This window comes from Pelmatolapia mariae, linkage group LG1 (genome assembly GCF_036321145.2).
Source record: "Pelmatolapia mariae isolate MD_Pm_ZW linkage group LG1, Pm_UMD_F_2, whole genome shotgun sequence".
Taxonomy (NCBI): domain Eukaryota; kingdom Metazoa; phylum Chordata; class Actinopteri; order Cichliformes; family Cichlidae; genus Pelmatolapia; species Pelmatolapia mariae.
The window spans coordinates 20,417,054-20,437,179 of NC_086227.1; the positions used below are offsets into that span (position 1 = coordinate 20,417,054).

Consider the following 20,126-nt stretch of genomic DNA (forward strand, 5'->3'; position numbering starts at 1 on the left):
GTTTACTTTTGGTCCAAACTTCATAGCCTGCTGCAGCTTGCAGCTAGCTTAATTCTTTAGCAGTAGCATCATGCTAACATCTTCATAAGCATAGGCTCCTATGGCAGCTCTGATATCTTCATACCAGGTCAAGGATCAACATTGCACCTGACCATATTGTCATATTGTCTGAGCATTCATTTAGCATTAGCCGAGATGTTAGCTAATGCTATTAAAACTCACACAAGTAAACCAGCACGAGTAATCAAAATTTGGCTAACAGCAAACTTAACTTAATGTGTATTCTAGAGAAGAGGGGTTTTTTTTATAAACACACGTATTTCAAAGCCAAGACTTCAAAACAGTGGACCAGTATTAATTTGATGATAGGAGTAGCATGTGAATAAAAAGTCTGACAACAATAAACCTACCCAACTCCCATTTTTTCAGCAAACCGACTGATAACACAAAAGCAGCAGTGATGATGACGCTGGCACAGTTTACAAGGAGGCCAGTATGTACAGACACACACAGAGACGGTGAGCTCAGGTAGAGCTAAAGACAAGGTGTTTCTGGCCTCTAAGACAGTATTTCCTGCAATCACATCTGTAATGGGGTGTACTAGACAAGTTAATTTCAAGGTTTTTGTAACAATTATCATATTGAAAGTGAAATAATATAAAATGAAGGCTTTCAGTGAACATGGTCACTGTGGTTCTTGCTGATACTTTTCTGTAGATCTTGGTTTCAACTGGTGGTTTTCTGAATTCCACTGCCTTGCTATCAGCTCGAAGCAGTCACGTCTTTCTCCTGACTTTTTACCCAGAGAACCACTGCTCACTGGATATGTTCTCTTTTTCACTACACTGTTTCAGTTTCTGAAATACTAAGACCAGCCCATTTGGCACCAAAAGTCATACTCTGTTTAAAGTAACTTCAATCACCTTTTTCCTCATTCAATGCTCAGTTTCCACTTTGGCAGGTCATCTTGACCAAGCCTACTTGCCCACATGTATTGAGTCCCTACCATGTGTTTGGCTGATTAGATAGTAATAGTTAAATAGGTGTACCTAATGAGGTGGCCAGTCAGTGTGTATCAACACAAACAAAAGCTTTTCTGCAATTTATTGCCACACAGTTAGCTAGCTCTTTCTTTTTCCTCAAAGTCTGTCAACTTATGTAGAGCTTTATTTTTATAAGCTGGTTTACTTCATTTCTGAAGTTCCACTTAGACCTACTTAACCCGTTTAACTGTTAAAGGAAAAGCATTAATTTTTTTTAGATGGTTTGGTCTGACAGAAACGCATTCTTCACTAAAAGTACATCTCCTTATTCTTAAAGCGCTGTCATTATATTACAACAATTTTCACATTTATCTGGCAACTTTATCTGTGAATTTAGTAATATAGATCAATTAGACTTAAACTTTAAAAGGTTGCTGCAGCTAAAGCCTGAAAAGAAAAAGGCAGAAGTCTCAGATGATTAGATCTATATGATCAGGAAAGGCCAATCGGTTTTATTGTGGACGTTTGCCAGATGATGCCATTTTCAAAGGCAATTGATTGGTTGGCAAATGATGCTAATGTAAGTTATGTAAGATGTAAAATGTGAACCGCCAACAGGAAAGAAATAACACAAAAAAGTGTTGTGCTTGTGCTTGCCTTTGTGTCACATGACAAGATAAAATGAAATAATAATGTATAACTCATAATTCAATACTTACTCTTTAATTAAGAATCAAGAGCATAGTTTAGTTTTCTCAACATGCAGATTCATTCGCTGTGGCGACCACAGGGAGCAGCTTCCGAAAGAAACCAACTTCATATTTTTAATACAACTTAAATTGCACCTTTTTAAAAACAAATCAACATTTCTTTGTACATTTCTTTGTCCATGAGTCGATCAACAACACAGTAAGACAGTAGAGTCTAATGTAGCTAAAATACAATTTATTCCTGCATTTTACATTTGTATTTTTCACTATAATTTAATTAAAGTGTTTTACAGCAATCCACAAGAAGGTGAAGGTGGTTTTAATGTAGATGGATACATCAGCACAAAATAGAAGCGCAGCTGAGCCACAGGCTGAGACAGAAAGAAATCCACTCTATTCCATCCTATTGAGTTACCTTACTGTAACTGTAGTTATTTCTCTGGTTTTAAGCACAGATTAATCGTCAATACTATGGAAATGTTTGTTAGCCTGAAAACAAGACATCAGTCAGTGTTTATGAAGTGTGTAAATGGATTGATGATGAAGTTGATGTCACCCAAGGAAGAGGCACTTTGTCCTAAAAAAAAGAGAAGACAAAACAAAAAAGTTTATCTTTTCTGAACTTGCAGTGAATCACAACACGATGTATAAGATCCAGATTTTTGAGGTGAATTTAGGAATTTATATCAGACTTTAACAATAGAGTGCAAAATGAAATATGAGTAGATTATAGAAGTAGATTACACCAAAAGTTAATCTTCTGGAGGAATTAATACATTAATGAGTTTTAATACGATTATTCTGATACACTAAATTTGTTTACTCCCTCTCTTATACTTTATTTTCAGCTCAATCTCCGATGAGTTCAGCCGTAAAAGAAGTACAGAGCATGGAGTCCATGTAAAGACGGACATAGCCTCTCACTGGTCAGTGAAGTCCCAAATTTCAGACGTGTATCTGCAAGTAGGACCTTAAACCAATCAGATGGTACATCGGGTGAACTGAATGTTTTTAACATAGACTTTATAATGCATACTGTATATCTTTTGTGGAGTCAAAAGAGTTGCACCCTGCTTGCAATTAGAAAGAATGCAGATTTTAAAGAACTTTTTATTGACTTCATTTTTCAGACCAGCAAGCTTCATCCATCTTTTACCTGCAGTCTATTGTATCCAGTGATAGCATACCGTTTATCTGGCAATGTGCTCACACAGAGATGAACCGCTTCCGTCTGCCAAAGGCCTGGGCACCAACGTTGGTGGGAACAAAGTTGCTGTATCCAAGTCCCCCAGACCGACTCAAATAGTCTGCTAGGCGGTGGGTTACACAGGTGGCTGTGTTGCATGCCCGCTTTTGTGCTGTTGCATTGCTTGTAAGGAATAGAAACAAGACAGCAAATTATGGTATTCAAGAAATGTATGTGACAGACATTAAGCAAACAATACAGTTTGGAATTATGAACACCAAATTAAAGGCACTGAAAAACTGCTTTGAAGTAAATTATGAATTTATTATAAGAGAAAAATGCCAGGAAAAAAATTTTTACATAGGAAAAATTTGTTTTTTAACCTTTTTTTGCAGAATTACTACAACTTTATAGGTGATGAAATCTTCAGTTTGCTGTCTAAATCTAGTGTAAGCAATGCCATTAAGCTCTTTAAGCTTTTTTTGTCCCTTTGTTTTAAGGTGGTCATACAATACATACAATCCTATACATGTATACGTATATATCTGCAAGAAAATGTTGACTCAGATAAATGTAACATAAATGGGCTAGCGCTGAGAGCTTCAATTGTAAGAGTTGCTGTAGTTTTCATATTGCTCAAATAGACTTCTCTTCTTGCCGGGTGTTTCTGCTCCCACGTCAGTGCGAGGATGGGTTTGTAGTTTGTGAATATCCTGGGAGAGTTTTCCCAGCACACAAGTGCTTAAGCCTGTGCAGCGCTTAGACATGGGTCTATCCAAGCTGTTAGAGATGGAGACAAACATGCAAAAACAGGCTTACAGTAACATGCAGATAATTATTACTATTTACATGCACACATATGGGGTTTTTTTTCCTGAAATGTCATGCACCAGCAGAAAAGCTTTAATTAATATTTCAAAGGCATGCTAACGGTTTTGAATGCATATAATGATATCTTATTAACTAAAATAGCTTATGCATGTTTTCATGCTATCATTATAATCTTCTCTAAGACTGGCTATCATGCATGTGACATCATGCTTTTCCAGTGTTGCGCCTATTCCAGGCATGTCATTTAACATTCAAGAAATGGATGAATGAGTGAATGACTGCTGTCCATGCATTAACAGGTAATGAAAATGTTCACAGATCTCACTGTATACTTTATTAAGTAATAAACACGAAGTTGGAGCTGTTGGGCTTATCCAAAAGTGTAGTGTAACAATATGATAGATAGATAGATAGATAGATAGATAGATAGATAGATAGATAGATAGATAGATAGATAGATAGATAGATAGATAGATAGATAGATAGATAGATAGATAGATAGATAGATAGATAGATAGATAGATAGATAGATAGATTAAAAAGAGTCATACTTGTTCCCATCAGCTGTTTGTTGAGCTTGCTCCTCTGAAGTTATCTGCATGAACTCCTTCATAGCTCTGAGCAACCTTTGGGCGTCATCATTTGATAATGTGACTCCATCTGACATGGATTCCTTACTGGTTCTGAAAATACAATAGCACACAAAGTAAACCAAAAACTATGTGAAGTGATTGTTTGTTTGTTTTTTTACTGGAGTACAGTAAAGTAGCAATATTTCATTCAGCATGCAACATGTAATAATGTTTGTAAATATAGATGATAATCGTACTTTTTAAAGGTCAATATTTTATTTTCATAGGAATAATAACACAGTTCTCACCTAGTTGGAGCTGCCTCTGAGACATACATCTGGCAAATGATCAAGGCATAAGCAAGAAAAAGCGTCCACAGCTTGAACATTATCATTATTCACTGTGGAAGACACATACAATACAAAACAAGGTAATTAAATATGATCAGGAAAAGTTTTTTTGATTTGTTTTGGAGGGTTTTTCACATATGCTCAAAACATTTGCTCTATTGTATACATCCACAGCTGTATGAATCCCCTTTCTCTCTCACACACACACTGCCTTTCTGCTTGAGTCCTTGAAGTTGCAGAGGAAAGCAGGAGAGTTATTAGTAACTGCATGTTCTCCCAGAAACTATACCACCAGCTTTCCATGTTAGCAAAATTAACAGCAGCAAACCAGAGACATCCTAACCACATCACACCAGTGGGTGCCAGTTCCTATCCGATTTACCCACCTTCTTAAAATCTGCTGTTTCTAAGACTGACAGCACATTTTTCAGTAAAACGAAAGTAAACAATCTTTTCTCTACTTACCGTACAATATTTTTCAGCTGTTGAAGGTTCAAGTGATGGACCTACTCGTGGATCTGCTGAGCACTCCCACAGTACACGCTTTTATATATGTTCCCTATGGGTTTCAGCATCAAGTGAGTGAGCACTCGACGGTAGCTTATTGGCCAGTCAAATGCTTTACCTCAAACTACCAGCCAATCAGAAGTCCTTTGTCTCTTAAAGTAAGCCAACAAAAGTGCCTCTGTGCAAATGACATCACTACACAGTCAAATTTACTGTCAAGTATTTGTTGTTTGTTGGTGGTGGAATTTGCAGTGTAGCCAACCTTTAACCAAAAGAAATGTGACTCTTCTGCATAAAATTCATCAACTGAGTGCTTCTTATGCCAATCAGAGACATTATCAAAGCAAAAATATGGCTTTTGAAGCCAATTTTAAACTAAAACTCTAAATATAACCTGCTCCAGATCAGGTTCAACATATGATTAGTACTAGTTGTTGTTGTGAAGACAAAGGAGAGCGACCTTTGTGGCACTAAGAACTCCGACTTTAGGCACTGGACATTGTTCAGGAGAAAAGCTAACCCTGACACTTACAAACAGAAGACTGACAGTGAAAACAAACAGGAAACAGGCTGTGCATGACACAAATATATGATGATGTGGTGTTCATAGATCCCCCTTACTGTTGGTTACTGAATGTGAACAGGTTCGAATGCCATCTGCAGAAAAATGCTAAAATACGTCCAAAAAATACGTCTTGATAATCTATGACTTAACAACACATGTGATTAAACATTCTAAACAATTTACGTTCAGTTAAAACCTCACACATTAGTACTGATAGTAAGAAAATCTAAGACTCGTAAGAATGCATAATATGCATCTAAATTGATTTATAGTCACAGTAATTTATTTTTCTACCTCGTGAACTGCTAATCTGATTATCTTCTGCTGGCTGATTGACCTGGCATCATGAGGTGTAGAGAAATACTGAACACAATGATGTCCCATTTGACAACAATTTAAATGTAATGCTGTGAATCAGTGAATCTGGAGTTAATTTCTTAGTTGTGTTAGCTAGTTAGGCAGTTGTTTAATACATGGGAATAGCATCACAGTGAGATACATCGATCAACTAAACCTCCTATTTCCTGGTATCCATCCTGTTTCTCCGAGCTAATTACTGGGCTGTTGGTCTCTGGCCATCTTCTAATTCCTCTTATGTAATGATATTGGATGAGGTATCATAAACCATCCTGCCTCCTAGTTATTTTTTGCGTCACATGGAAACTCATTAGAGTAGATGAGCCTTTTAGTACTATTGTGCAGACCTGCAGCCTCTTATACCAGAAGCACTAAATTAGTTTCCCCCAGCTCCACATGCTGTCAGAAACTACTCCTGAAAGGCTGAAGCTTATGAAAACGAAAGACTTTAAAGCAAGCAATCCCATTCACAATGACTAATGTTAATTATCTTGTTCTCTGCCAAGACATTTTAATTATATATATATTTATCTTTTAGGTAACTGCTCATTCCCAACTTTAAGTGCAGCGTTAGCCAAGTAGAGCACATAATTGAAAATTGAAGGGCATGAAAAAACAAGAATCTGGAATTTGATGCTACGTCTTGGTTTTCTTAAAAGATGACAGTTAATACCGAAGCCAAGAGTTTTGTAATAATGATGTAAATCTACACTGAATCATTCCCAACTCAGAAAAGGATGTAAGGTGCCCCCTCTAATAAGCCAAACAGATCAAATACATATTGTATTAGCATGTGCATAATTAAGTATCATTCACACTGTTTTGGACTGACGCTTAGAGCCCCGACTGGCCACTCCCTGGCTGACCAGGGACACCAAATGAGGCAGAGAAATTACATTCCAAAGGGAAAAGTGCATTGTCAAGATTGCAATTAGCTCACAATATTCACGTTCGCTAACGTTAAGCATGATTTGGCCTGGAAGATTAATTGAAACACAGGAGAACGTTCATGACAGCTAGGGCAACATTAGGCTCGGTGCAGTGCTCATCACTGACAGTCTCAGCAGAGTTACTGTGAATGTAACTGCTCGGAAACAGAAGCAACTCTAGTCTTTACAAGAATTATTCTTTCCAAACTCCTAATGTTTGCTTATATCATTATTTGTGCAGGCACCATGAGGTAATTATCACATAATAAAGCTGCTGCTGAAAAAAAAATAAGTGAATTTGAATGTATGCATTTTGTTAAAGAGATGGTTTCCCTCTCTCTTTTTTTATAACAGGCTTATATGCAAAAAGTAAAGCTGTACTGAAGCATTGAGCACAACTAAATAGGCCATGAATATAACATGTTCAAATATGTTTTAAACCCATGGTCAGAAATCAAATGTCAACCTATCCTGTAAGAGCTCAAAACTGAAAAAAAAAAAAAAACCCCAAAAAACAAAAAACAGTGGATAAAAGAAATATAACTGTAGAAATGGTGTTATGCAAAGTCCTGGGAAAAGAGCAGCCCGAGGAGGACATTTACAGATTGCTCCGTATCTTCAAATGGAACATAAAATTCAACTTCATGGAATTATAAACACAAAGAAGTGAAGTATGCCTCAGCAGAGGTACTTCCACCTGCTGCTCTCCATTAGAAAGCTAACCAAACTCAATTTAACATTTAAACACCTGCCCAGAAGTTGCAGAGGGATTACAAGAGCTCTTGATGTTCCTGCCAGCGTCATTACGTTGTTAGAAAGACGAGGTTCTGGACAGTATTAGCATTAACAGAGAAGGCCAGTTATTAGATTTTCCACATGCACTTGATAATTCCGGTCATCCAGATGGTAAATAATTTACTGTAGAACCAGAGTAGTCAAGAGTCCCACCCAATTAAACTAGCATGCGTGCACACAGTATAGCAAAGCAGGAAGAGCACTCCACAAATAGCCTCATAATATGCAGACTAATGTTTCCTACAGCACATATGATAACTGCATTGATATCCTGTATGCTAGACATGACTAAAGTCACTCCAGGATGGGGCTATAGTTATATATATGTATATATAGTGGTGGCTACCTCTTTAAAAACTTTTCATAGTATTAGGATCTTGGGTAATGTGCCATAAAGTCTTTTTTTCTTAACTCATGTCAGGTTCTGCCAAGATTTTGTGGGACTTCACATATCAAGTAAAGTGAATTTATTTTATAAAACTGGTGATGTGAGAAAATGTACTGTTACATTGTTACAAGTCTGTGTGAGAAAGTAACTGTTGAACCAGACCTAACCATTTTTATGCCCTCTAGTGGTCATTTTGGGGCTGTTTATACATGGACAGCTATTCTAATTATGACATTTTTCTTTTCGTCTCCTTCTCAGATATTTACTGGCACCCTGTAATGCTTGTATGCTTGTGGCATTTGTTGTTTTCTACATTTTCTACTAATAACATTCGAATTTCTGTCAAATATCTTTGAAATAAAACTGAGTCTGCTTTGTCTGAATCCAGTGTAGCCTTTTTGAGTGTCCGTATTAAACATCTGGCCACTCTTGTCTCTTTTGTTTTGATTAATCCACTAACAAGGTACAGTAAGAGAACATGATTTTTGATTCGATTTGACAGATGTTTAACACTCCCAGACTAGTCTTTGATTCAGGGAGATGGCAGGAAGCAAAGACAAAATGCAAGATTCTCCTTATTATGTAGTAGTTCTAACAGATCTAACAGAGAGCTCTGCAGAAGGATTTTTTTAATAAAAGAAAAAAATACCAGCTGTCTTAGCAGGAAGCAGTGTCAGGGTAAACAACTTCATGTGTAATGAGGAGTCAATCAGGACAAACTTGTCTAGCGGTGTGGCCAGCAAATTTTAGAAGTATTTTGTATCTATAAAAGCTATAATGATATAATGTGAGACCTATGTACTTTTACCAGGTAGGTTATTGTTGTTTGTGCCCACTTTGGGCTTTGTTTTATTAAACATAATTTCATCAATCATTGTTTTATTGTCCTGTCCTAAAACATACACATCCAGTAATCCTGAAAAATCACACATAACTGCACAAGTTTGGAATGTGGCACGTGCCTTCACCTTTACCCTCTTGAATTAGTCCATGACCTAACCTTTAATGGGTTGAGGTAAAAGAACCTGCAACAGATTACGGGGGTCAAAGTTTATTTGCTTAAAAACCTGGTAACGTACCTGGAGTCCTCAGTAAGTTCGATGAATCCAGAAACACTCTGTGAGCCGTTAATTTTACTATCAGTGAGTTATGATTACACAAGTAAAAATGAAAATGTAAAGAATGCTAGTACAGCAGCTATCATTAAGACAACTAGCTAAATAATCCATCAAAATATTAAAATCTTAAAGATTATTCTTATTTTTGAAAACAAAATGATTTTTTTGTACTAATATGGGCAAATAGGTTGACACTTGAACCTAAAACTTGAAGTTTCTCACTTCCTTATGGGGTTTTTTTGTTTTGTTTTGTTTTGTTTTTGTTTGTTTTTTTGTTCCTTGAGCACAGGGGTGGGGAACTCCAGGCCTCAAGGGCCTCAAGGGGTGGGTCAACACACCTGAATCAAATGATTAGTTCATTACCAGGCCTCTGGAGAACATCAAGACATGTTGAGGACGTAATTTATCCATTTAAATCAGATGGGTTGGATCAAGCACACATCTAAAACCTGCAGAACACCGGCCATTGAGGCCTGGAGTTCCCCACCCCTGCTTTAGCACAAAACAGGAAATGGATAACAACCAAAATATAAAAAATATACCAAAACAAAAAATACAAACTAAAACTTAATGAATAATAATAATCATAACTATTATTAATAGTTATGAGTGGTCGGTGGTGTCAGGAAATCACATTTATGTATTATGGCACTTATTATTACTAATGTTTTACACTCTAACTTCAATCATTTGCTCTCATGCTTTTTAATAAACGCACGAGTAGCCTACCTCTTCTGCTCCTTTCACTTTGTTGAATGTGGATTCCAGTGTTGCCATTACAATTGATTTAAAATATCAATGCTGACTTCCTTGCTGATATTTCTTGCTGATAAAGTCACGCTATCAAGCTATTGATAATGTCTCTGTACTATGTGTTCATGATTAAGGAGTACCCCCTCATCCAGATAAAGGAATACTCCTGTTATCTACAACAAACTGAGTCATAATGTCAGTTATAGACTTTGCTGTTGTAAAGAATTGTTCGGTTAGATAACATACTAATCTTCCCTACTTCAGCAGTAGTCTAATAATAGCTTGTGATTAATTCACTTGGCTGTCCCATGACTTTCTAAGGTGTTAACACTGTTTCTTTTTTCTTAATAGCACATATATACTTCACCCTGCTGTGCACACACTGAAATCCATTCTGTTGGTGTGTGTCCCTGCAGGAATTTATTTTACCCAATGGCACAATCCGTGGCTCTTTTTTTTTCCTAGAAATGCCTTTTTAACCAAAACCTTGTGTTTTAAAGTACTCCCAACATTTAAAGGAATAGCCACAGTCCCCAGCTATGAATACCCAGAAACTTGCACAGAGCCTGAACATTGTAGCCTGTGACCTAAAGTACATGCTGAACTTCAAATAAAAGCTGACAAAGAGCACGTACATCTGCTTCATTGTAATTTGGGTGAAAATTGTTTCAAAATTGTTTGAAAATTGCTTGTTTTTTAAACTAAGTGTTGTAGGTCTCTTTTATAATATAGTTCTTTATAATGAAGGTCAAATTCATAAATCCTGTTTCTGAACTCATGCTCTATAGCATATTCTATATCCATAACTGAGAGACATCTGCAAGCTATTCAGTTGCATGTGCCCATATATTCACTAGTCTCTACTGTAACGTCATAGATTTGAAATGAATTTAGATGAAATTAGTGTGTGACTGTTTTACATCCTCTTTTATTCACATCTTCGTCTAATCGAATACATTTACAAATGCATTTCACAACCATAAGCTCCAAAGCATGTTCACAACCAGTAACGAGAGGATGAATTGCAGTTGTATGTTGCGCTACCTCCCCTGGAAGTGAATGTATAGTTGCCAAAAACTCCGTGTAATAGCCACCGAAATTCTTCGGATTATTGATTGATAGTTGAACAAAGTACAGCCAAAGTCACACTGACTTTCTGACCAATCTTAGCCTTAGAGGCGGGGGATAGAAACGTGAAAGAAGATACATGTGTGCTTCAGTTGCTCAGAGGCGAAGCCGAAGTCAGCAGAGTTGATCTGTAGGGGAAAAAAGGTTTGTTTGGGGTTTTTTTTAAAAAGAGATGATTTCAATAAAATCGCCGTCTCTGACGCCGGTGCCCTGCGCGCAGGCTCTGCTCGGTGTGGGCTGTTTGGCTTTCGCCCTCCTCGCGTTCATGCTGGTTCGCCAGCTCGTCAAGCAGAGAAGACCTCCTGGTTTTCCTCCCGGTCCATCTCCCATCCCTGTGATAGGCAACATTTTTTCTTTAGCCACCGAGCCGCACGTCTTTCTCAAGAAGCAGAGTGAAGTTCACGGACAGGTAATGCCCTTACGCGCACTTTATGAATCTAACGCTTTTACTAGTTTGCGTGTACACCCACACCCACACACCAAGAGAACAAAAGAGATTTGCCTTAATGGCCTGGGAACAGCTGGAAAGCGTACAAGTCAGGGCCTCCCCCAACACACACACACACACACACACACACACACACACACACACACACACACACACACACACACACACACACACATATGTATATATATATATATATAAAGCACTATTTCTACCGACCTTATATGACCCTCTTGCAAAGGTGAATAAAACTCATAAAGGCAACCTGGTTGTTTGCACGTCAGTTTATTTCAGAACACAAACCATGTCACAAAGCTCAGATCATCTCAAACTGGTTTCTTGGACATGGCAGTGCGTTCAGTGTACTCGGATGGTCTTAACAGCCACCAGATCTCAATCCAATAGAGCTCCTTTGGTGGAACAAGAGATTCACATTAGGAATGTGCAAACAAAAAATCAGAAGCAACTGTGTGATGCTGTCGTGTTATTGGCAAGGTTTACCAAAAAAGTGCCCACTGAGTGTGTGTATTATAAAACCGTTTGTCTCTCTATTGAATACCAGGGAACTCCTTCTCTAGTTCAGATAGCCACTTTGGAAAGAACAGACCAGCAAAGACTTGCAAATGTGAATACATTTGTCTAAAAAATAGTACATTCCTTTAACAGAGGCTTTAATGTGGATAGAAATGTGTGTGAAGATCTAAATGACTGCAGTGCTAATAATGGAATTCACACCTTTCAGATTTTCAGCCTTGACCTGGGAGGCATCTTGACTGTGGTGTTAAATGGATACGACTGTGTCAGAGAGTGCCTTTACCATCAGGGTGAGGTGTTTGCTGATCGGCCATCACTACCTTTGTTCAAAAAAATGACCAAAATGGGCGGTAAGATGCTTTGATATAACAGTGAATGCCGTTTTTGCAATCTTAAAAATGTTATTTTGATTCAAAATGATTAAATTCTGTTTTTCTCTTCCAATATCCAAAGGGCTTCTTAATTGCAAATATGGCAAAGGCTGGAACGAACACCGCAAACTGGCCTGCAGCTCTTTTCGTTACTTTGGCAGTGGCCAGAAACTCTTTGAGAAGAAGATCTCGGAGGAGTGCATGTTTTTTGTCGATGCCATCGATGAACACAAGGGAAAGCCCTTCAACCCCAAACATCTTGTGACCAACGCAGTGTCCAACATCACCAATCTGATCATTTTTGGGCAGCGTTTTACCTACGATGATCGCAACTTCCAGCACATGATTGAGATATTCAGTGAGAATGTGGAACTAGCAGTGAGTGGCTGGGCCCTCCTCTATAACGCCTTCCCTTACATTGAGTACGTGCCCTTTGGGAAACACCAGAAGCTCTTCCGCAATGCTGCTGAGGTTTACAACTTTCTACAGGAGGTTATAAATGGTTTCTCACAGGGCAGAGTGCCCCATGCACCACGCCATTATGTTGATGCCTACTTGGATGAGTTGGAGCAGAATGCAGGACATCATGGGTCCTCTTTTTCTTATGAGAATCTCATCTATTCAGTGGGTGAGCTCATTATTGCTGGTACAGAGACTACAACTAACACTCTGCGCTGGGCCATGCTCTACATGGCTCTGTATCCCAACATACAAGGTCAGTTGTAGTAGAAACCCCCCAAAATCTTTTTACTTCTAATTATTTAGTCTGAGTTTGCTCTAAATTTAATGGTTATATAATCTCACCTAATAATCTGTGTTTTTACCTACAAAGAGAGGGTGCACAAGGAGATCGACAGCGTGCTGTCCAATGGGAGGGCGCCCACTTTGGAGGACAAACAGAGGATGCCATACGTAGAGGCTGTGCTGCATGAGATTCTTCGCTTCTGCAATATTGTACCACTTGGGATTTTCCGTGCCACGTCCCAAGATGCAAAAGTCAATGGGTACACAATCCCCAAAGGGACCATGGTGATCACAAACCTCTACTCGGTGCACTTCGATGAGAAGTACTGGAACGATCCTGGTGTTTTCTCACCGGAGAGGTTTTTGGACAGCAGCGGCAATTTTGTGAGGCGCGAGGCTTTCCTTCCATTCTCCTTGGGTAAGGTTTTGTTTCTCAAAACCAGCATTAACTATGATTGGTTAAACTAAGTTATTCCTCAAAGACTTTCCTGTGTATTTGCAGACTTGAGATAATTAGCCAGATGCAGTGTGTGTGTGTGTGAAAAACTAACAGTTTTTCTTTTTTTTCAGGGAGGCGTGGATGCCTGGGTGAACAGCTGGCTAGAATGGAGATGTTCCTCTTTTTCACAACTTTGTTGCAGAGGTTTCATCTTCAGTTCCCTCCAGGAACTGTCCCAACTGTCACTCCCAAGCTGGGCATGACCTTACAGCCCAAAACTTACCACATCTGTGCGATCCGCAGGCAACAGAAAGTTCCCTGCTCTGGACACACTCCTTTTTACAAGTAGTCAGGCGAACATTTACAATGGCTTGTTTAGCCATTATGTGTTACACTACTTTGCACAACAATGCAATTGCGTGATGCAAGTGTATATGCAAGTTTTTAAAACTGTATCACTCTGAAGTTTCAATGCATTGCATTTTTCCAAAGCATCATTTATGGCAAATACGGCTGTACATCTGATTATTTAATCCACTTTATCTAATTACTGTTGATTTTCTTTTTTTAAACTGAGCAATATGCATGTTTGCACAATGCTCTTTTTGGAAACAACTGGTGAGGCAGCAAGTGATGAAAGGACATCCTGGGAACATGAGTGTCATATTGATTCAGTTCTCTGAGCTCAGAGACTGAAATATCTGTGAACCCTGGGACAGTAGCAATGAGTAGCTTATATGCATGTCAATGACTTACAGTATGTACACCTGTGGCGGTTCAGGATAGCACTGGGTCAGACAGAAGACACCAGCAATTCATGTGGGTCACACAAAATGGGATGAACAGACTTTCCAAGAACGTTCGTAACACTGTGTGCTGAAGATAGACGCGGGCCAAGATTCACGTTACGTGGACTGACACTGACCCCTTCTCCAGGCATAACGGTCTGTGGAAAATCTTTCTCTTAGAAAGCAAATGCAACCCTGTTTTTTTTCTAGAAACTGACTTTGCAACACTGGTTTCTGTTAAATGGTGCTTATCAGTATGTACTGAAAGTGGAATGTTAACATTTGTTTGTACTTTATTTGTTTTGTAATGCTGGTGTTTTTGAAGGAGTTTTATGCATATTAATAAAGTCTTTTCTAAAAAATTAAAAGACCTAACATTATTCATTTCAAATCTATAAATCATGTTCATGAGAGTGAAAAAGGAACCTGAACATAAACATGGTACCAAGTGTAAAAATCTGCCTAATCACACATGCACAGCTACTTGCTGCGACTACCCCTTGTGACAAGGGAGCAGTTAAATTTTATTTATATAGCAAAAAATCACAACAGTCCCCTCAAGTCACTCTAAATTGTAGGAAAAGACCCTAAAAAAATAGAGAGAAAACCTGCAAAATCAGACGACCCCCACCATGAGTATATAAGCAAGCACTTGGTGACAGTGGGAAGGAAAAACTCCCTTTTAACAGGAAGAAACCTCCAAGAGCTGAAAGCAGCTTCTTTAAAAATGTTTTTCTACCTACAATTCTACTCATAGGTAGAAAAACTAAACAGGCACAGTATGCCCCCTTTGTTAAAGGTGTAGACACTGAAACCATGGAGACAATCCACTCATGAGTCAAATGATTATAAATCAAACTACTAAGATCAAACCAATACATTGAGAGACGCTCAAATTTTGTGTACTGATCTTGTGTGGAATTGAAGTGACCTGATCCTTCATAAATCAAGCATAGTTTGTACATGTACTGTTCCATAAGAGGAAGTGAATACACAGTTGGTATATCTCATGTCTTTAAGGTTATTCTCCTGTTTTTATGGGATGGCATGGACAAAAAAAATAAAATAAAATAAAAAAAAAAGAGAGAAAGAAAGGCGTATATATTTTGGGCTCACACAGACAAACACAGACACCAATAAAAATCAATGAGAACTGCTGATACTTGAGGGATGGTGTGTTTTATGACAGCTATAAATAACAACAAAAATCTGTTGCCTCCACAGTGTAGATAAGGGTGAATGGTTACATTAGACAAACGTACGTATATTGATGCTACATAAGGGTAACAACCATTCATTGATGTATTTATGGCACAATCATCAGAGGACACTGTGGTTTGAAGGACTGCACAGCGAGAAGCCAACAAACTTTTACAACTTAATGAGCTGGAATACGTCAGGTCAGGGGCTACCGATGCTTTATAGTCCAGCACGGGTCCATGTGAAAAAAAAGAAAGAAAAGAAAACTATGACACGTTTGTCATATTGTTTATGGCTCTGAGTCCACCCGCTATTCTTAACACTGTCACTGCCACTTTGATCCCGGTGGAGTATTTGACACGAGCTGCTTCTCTTTTCACAAACGGTACCGGAGCAATTTTTTTTGTTTTTTTGTGTTTTGCCAATCAGCTCATCACAGCACACAAATTAATCTATGTAGGTAACGTTTGGCACTAGCTGGGTCAGGTGATAAAGACAGGGACAGAGAGAGACGATGAAGAATATAAGAGTGGTTATGATACAGAACAGACAGATGCTGAAGTTGGAAAAATGAAAAAATCTAAATCAAAACACCAAGCCCCACAGTTCCACACCTGGAAATAGAAGTAGATAAAAACTTTGGAAACACAAAGGTAATTACAGGATCGCAATGTACAATATGTCAGCTGTGAGTAGAAAACAGATGCATTCATTTGATTATTTTAAAAATATATCTTTATATGCACATACTCTTTTGTACAGCGGCTAAACACTTGTTTGGTATTAAAATGTGCACATCTGTATCTATTTTGTGTCTTTAAATATTACTATCTCAGTTTACACTGCTTACTTAACATTTTCTCCAGACAGTATGATTCAATAACGTGAGAAAGGAGCTAGGTGACAGTTCTAACTTCCCTTTGATATAATGTCTTATTCTAGTGGAATGCCAAGAGTTCTTTAACCTTCCTCATGGTAGGTTAGGATATATATTTATATGTATATATATAGAAACAAAACCAAAGTGACATGAAACTTTGGATCCCTTCTTTGCAAACTGGCCAAGTCATAAGTGTGAACAAAGGAGAAAAGTTTGTCTAAACGTCTGCATTTAGATACTGTACTGTTAAAATGAGAGTTTGAATTTTAAATCATTTTAAAATTCAATTGAAAAACCCTAAACAAACCCAAACACACTGTTATAGCATGTGTGCATGATGTGCTGCTGCTACAGAAGACACATTTGCAGTCTGCTGACAACCAAGAAAGGCCTTTCTCCAGTGAGATTGTAAAAAGGTTACGCAAACAGTGTATGGATGGCCAAGAGACGGCGCATACCGCATGTCCCTCTGTCACAGAGGATTTCTCGAGGATTGCTTGAATTTGTTTGTAGTCGAGTTGTTCATTGAGAGATTACAAACTACTTCAGTCACCCAGATTTTTAATCTTCTTACGTTTGAAAGTGTATTTCATATTAATGACATAAACTCTTGCAAAATAATTATTCAACTTTGCGTGAATCCTGAGTAACCTTTAAAAAAATACTTAGAATCAAAAAAAGGAAAATGAAGAATCCATTCATTGAATCGGCACTCCTGATCTGAATGCGACATGTTAAACACCAACCAGAGGACATTTCACTGATTAGAAATCAACTGTTGCTAACAGGACAAACAAACATACATACAAATTACATAATAAAATAATTAAAAATGCGATCTCTTTCTCCCTGCTCATTTTCTCCGTCACATTCCGGACAAAAATGTTCACACATTCAAACGAAACAAAGGACAGAGAGAGAAAAATAAAACAAAAAAACCCAAAAAGACAGGTGGTACGCATGAGTAAAAGCATCAAAAATGATGCATATATAATGCTATTAATCAGTCAACATTTCAATACTGTCTCTGTGACTGAGTCTGATACAGTGTTTCGTGTCACCAGCAAGGAGAGAACTACACAAGCCTAGGCTCTGGGCCAATATGGACTTAGTAAAGGTTCAGACAGGCACATTTGATATATATATGTATATATATATATATATATATATAATTCAAAAATATACCTGACATTGAAGCTGAAACAGTTTCAGTCTCTTGTCTTTCCTTTGGTAAAGGGTATCTACCACTTCATGATGTCATTTGCTTCAGTATGTTTCCTCTACCTTTCCTTTTGAAATACACAGAAACTGTTTTTGTACCTAAGGGAGGTGGTAAGTGTTAAGCGCTTTGCATTCAAGGCAGCATCACAGCCAGGTTACCATGGAGGACAAGTTCATCCTGGACATCAGTCCACGCTCTTCTTTTTCTGCACCTTCTGCCTCCTCAGTCCTGGTGCGTTTCTCTGGGTGCACTTGACTCTTCATGGGGTGAAAGTGCATAGGAGTTGGGCCCCCACCGTTGCAGTAAGGATCCGCTCACAGTAGTAAGGCCTTTTTGTTTCTCCAAAAACAATGTGACTGCTTAAGCGTTTGAGTGTCAGCACAGTGAATCTTTCAATATGTTTGTGTGTTCGTGTGGGTGTGTGTAAGAGAGAGGGAACGTGTGTTTTATGTGCATTTGTCAAATGTTAAAGTCGGTGAAAGGCAGGTGGTTGAGGGCCTCGTGTCCTTGTACTGCCTCTCCTTTTCTTGTCCACGCGTCTGCTCCTCTTGCTGCTACTGACGCTCCTCCCCCTCTTCCTCCTCTTGGATGACCTGGATGTCATCTGACGGAGAGGTGGGCAAACTGTCTGGCTGCTGCTGTTTGGCAAGCTCTTTGCTCTTATCCTCCTCATCGATGATCTTCTTCCACACCTTGTGGTTCTCTGTCAGGTGCTGCATGATGCTGCAGAACAACCTGCGCCGTTTTTTCCTCCTTCCTACAACAACACCAAAAATAAAAAAACAAATGTGTTTAGGGAATTCCACACTGGTGTAACTGTAACGTAAACATAAATTATTCTTTATTTTCTCAACACATCAACCAACTCCCCGTCTGACCAGGGTGGGAAATGGTCAGTTTGGTGCCCTGATCATAGACTGTAATTAAAGGATGGACGTACAACTGTGACATCACTCATGGGTTTCTAAAGTCCCATTTATAAGCCTTGATTATTTATTTTTAAAATTTCACCAGACATCACAGGTGGAGGTGGATCCTACGGAGCCCCGCAGGGGACATGGGAGAAAAAAAAATTACAATGAACTAACTTGGGATCTCGCAAAACTTTTGCGAGATCTCGCAAAACAAACTCGGGATCTCGCAAAACAAACTCGGGATCTCGCAAAACTTTTGCGAGATCTCACAAAAGTTTTAGCCGCATTCTTCGGAGGCCGCCAGCTCGAAGCCGACCGGGAGGTCGAGGCACAATGTGCCGGGAGAGCGGTGTTCCTCCCGGCTGTAGTAGGTCTCGACCTCCCGTTAGCTTCAAGATGGTGGGTGTCAGATCTCCGAAAACGTCGGAGCACTTGGTGACATCGTAAGTTCATCGTAATTTTTTTTTCTCCCATGTCCCCTGCGGGGCTCAGTAGGATCCAACTAAGAAACAAGAAACACTGGCCACTCTTATGATTTTTTAAAATCACAACAAACAAATGACATAAATAAAAACACTGTCTGATCAACTTCTTCTTCTTCTTTCTAGCGTTTATCCCGCATGGCAGGGTCCGCTTTGCGGCAAATACGTCTCTTTTTAGCACAATCAAGGGCGTCTTCTGGGGTGGCATTGATGTCTGATCAACTATTTTACGATAAATTATAAAATTATGTACTAAATAAACATCAACATGCCGTATGACTTGAAACCTGGGACTGAGACTGTAAAAGTTTCACAAGTGCTATAAATTACATTTTACTTTCATGCAGATGGTCTTTAAGAGAGCCGCCCCCTGCTGGCTATCAGGACGAATGAGATATTTTGCATTGCTTTAACTTTTCAGACCTGCAGGCTTTGTTGATATATATACAGTGCATGAAACTGACTGTGCAACCAGGAATAGAAATAAATGCAACAATCAATGTCAACTAGGAACATTTCTGAACAAATTTTGAGTGTGCAATTAGAGTTGTATAATTACTGATATAATAATTATATAATTACCATTTGAGTTAGTAGCAACCAATACTGTTAACAGCCTAACAGCTTAGAACAGAAGGACAGACAAAGTGGAAGTGCTGGTATAGTTTGGTGTAGGTATAAACTAAAAAGTACAGCAAAAGTTTTAGCACTGGTTAGCGTAAAGGGACCGTTTAGGTTAGTAAAGATGTTGAAAAGAAAAAAATCATTGACTTAGCATACAAGGACTGTCAGCCTAACAAAACGCATTGGCAGCAAGAGGAATCTTCTAGTGCAAAACACTGAGCAGACCGAGGAAGTCGGAAGCAGTTAAATTTGACCAAAACAAACAAAATCGCTCTCAACTGTAACAACTATCATAGAAGCATGTAATTTTC

The 20,126-nt window shown here is 38.5% G+C and overlaps 3 protein-coding genes across 4 annotated transcripts in view; 1 reads left to right on the forward strand and 2 right to left on the reverse strand.

Moving 5' to 3' along the window:
- Positions 1-2,899: 2,899 nt before the first annotated feature.
- calca (calcitonin/calcitonin-related polypeptide, alpha) lies at positions 2,900-4,676 on the reverse strand. Its single transcript, XM_063494791.1, has 3 exons — positions 4,591-4,676; positions 4,262-4,393; positions 2,900-3,062 (listed from the first exon to the last, which is right to left on the reverse strand). The coding sequence occupies exons 1-3, from the start codon at positions 4,674-4,676 to the stop codon at positions 2,900-2,902; spliced, it is 381 nt and encodes a 126-aa protein (XP_063350861.1).
- A 6,668-nt stretch (positions 4,677-11,344) lies between these two features.
- LOC134642856 (vitamin D 25-hydroxylase) lies at positions 11,345-14,054 on the forward strand. The gene is made up of 5 exons (XM_063494925.1): positions 11,345-11,581; positions 12,360-12,501; positions 12,605-13,237; positions 13,355-13,684; positions 13,837-14,054. Exons 1-5 carry the CDS (start codon positions 11,345-11,347, stop codon positions 14,052-14,054), a joined length of 1,560 nt encoding a protein of 519 aa, XP_063350995.1.
- A 1,001-nt stretch (positions 14,055-15,055) lies between these two features.
- Positions 15,056-20,126, reverse strand: part of pde3b (phosphodiesterase 3B) — a 46,441-nt gene continuing 41,370 nt past the window's right edge. For both annotated transcript variants that reach the window (XM_063475127.1, XM_063475131.1), the window contains exon 16: positions 15,056-18,552. In XM_063475127.1, the coding sequence (XP_063331197.1) occupies positions 18,350-18,552 (203 nt within the window). In that variant the 3' untranslated portion in view covers positions 15,056-18,349. The remainder of the gene's footprint in view (positions 18,553-20,126) is intronic.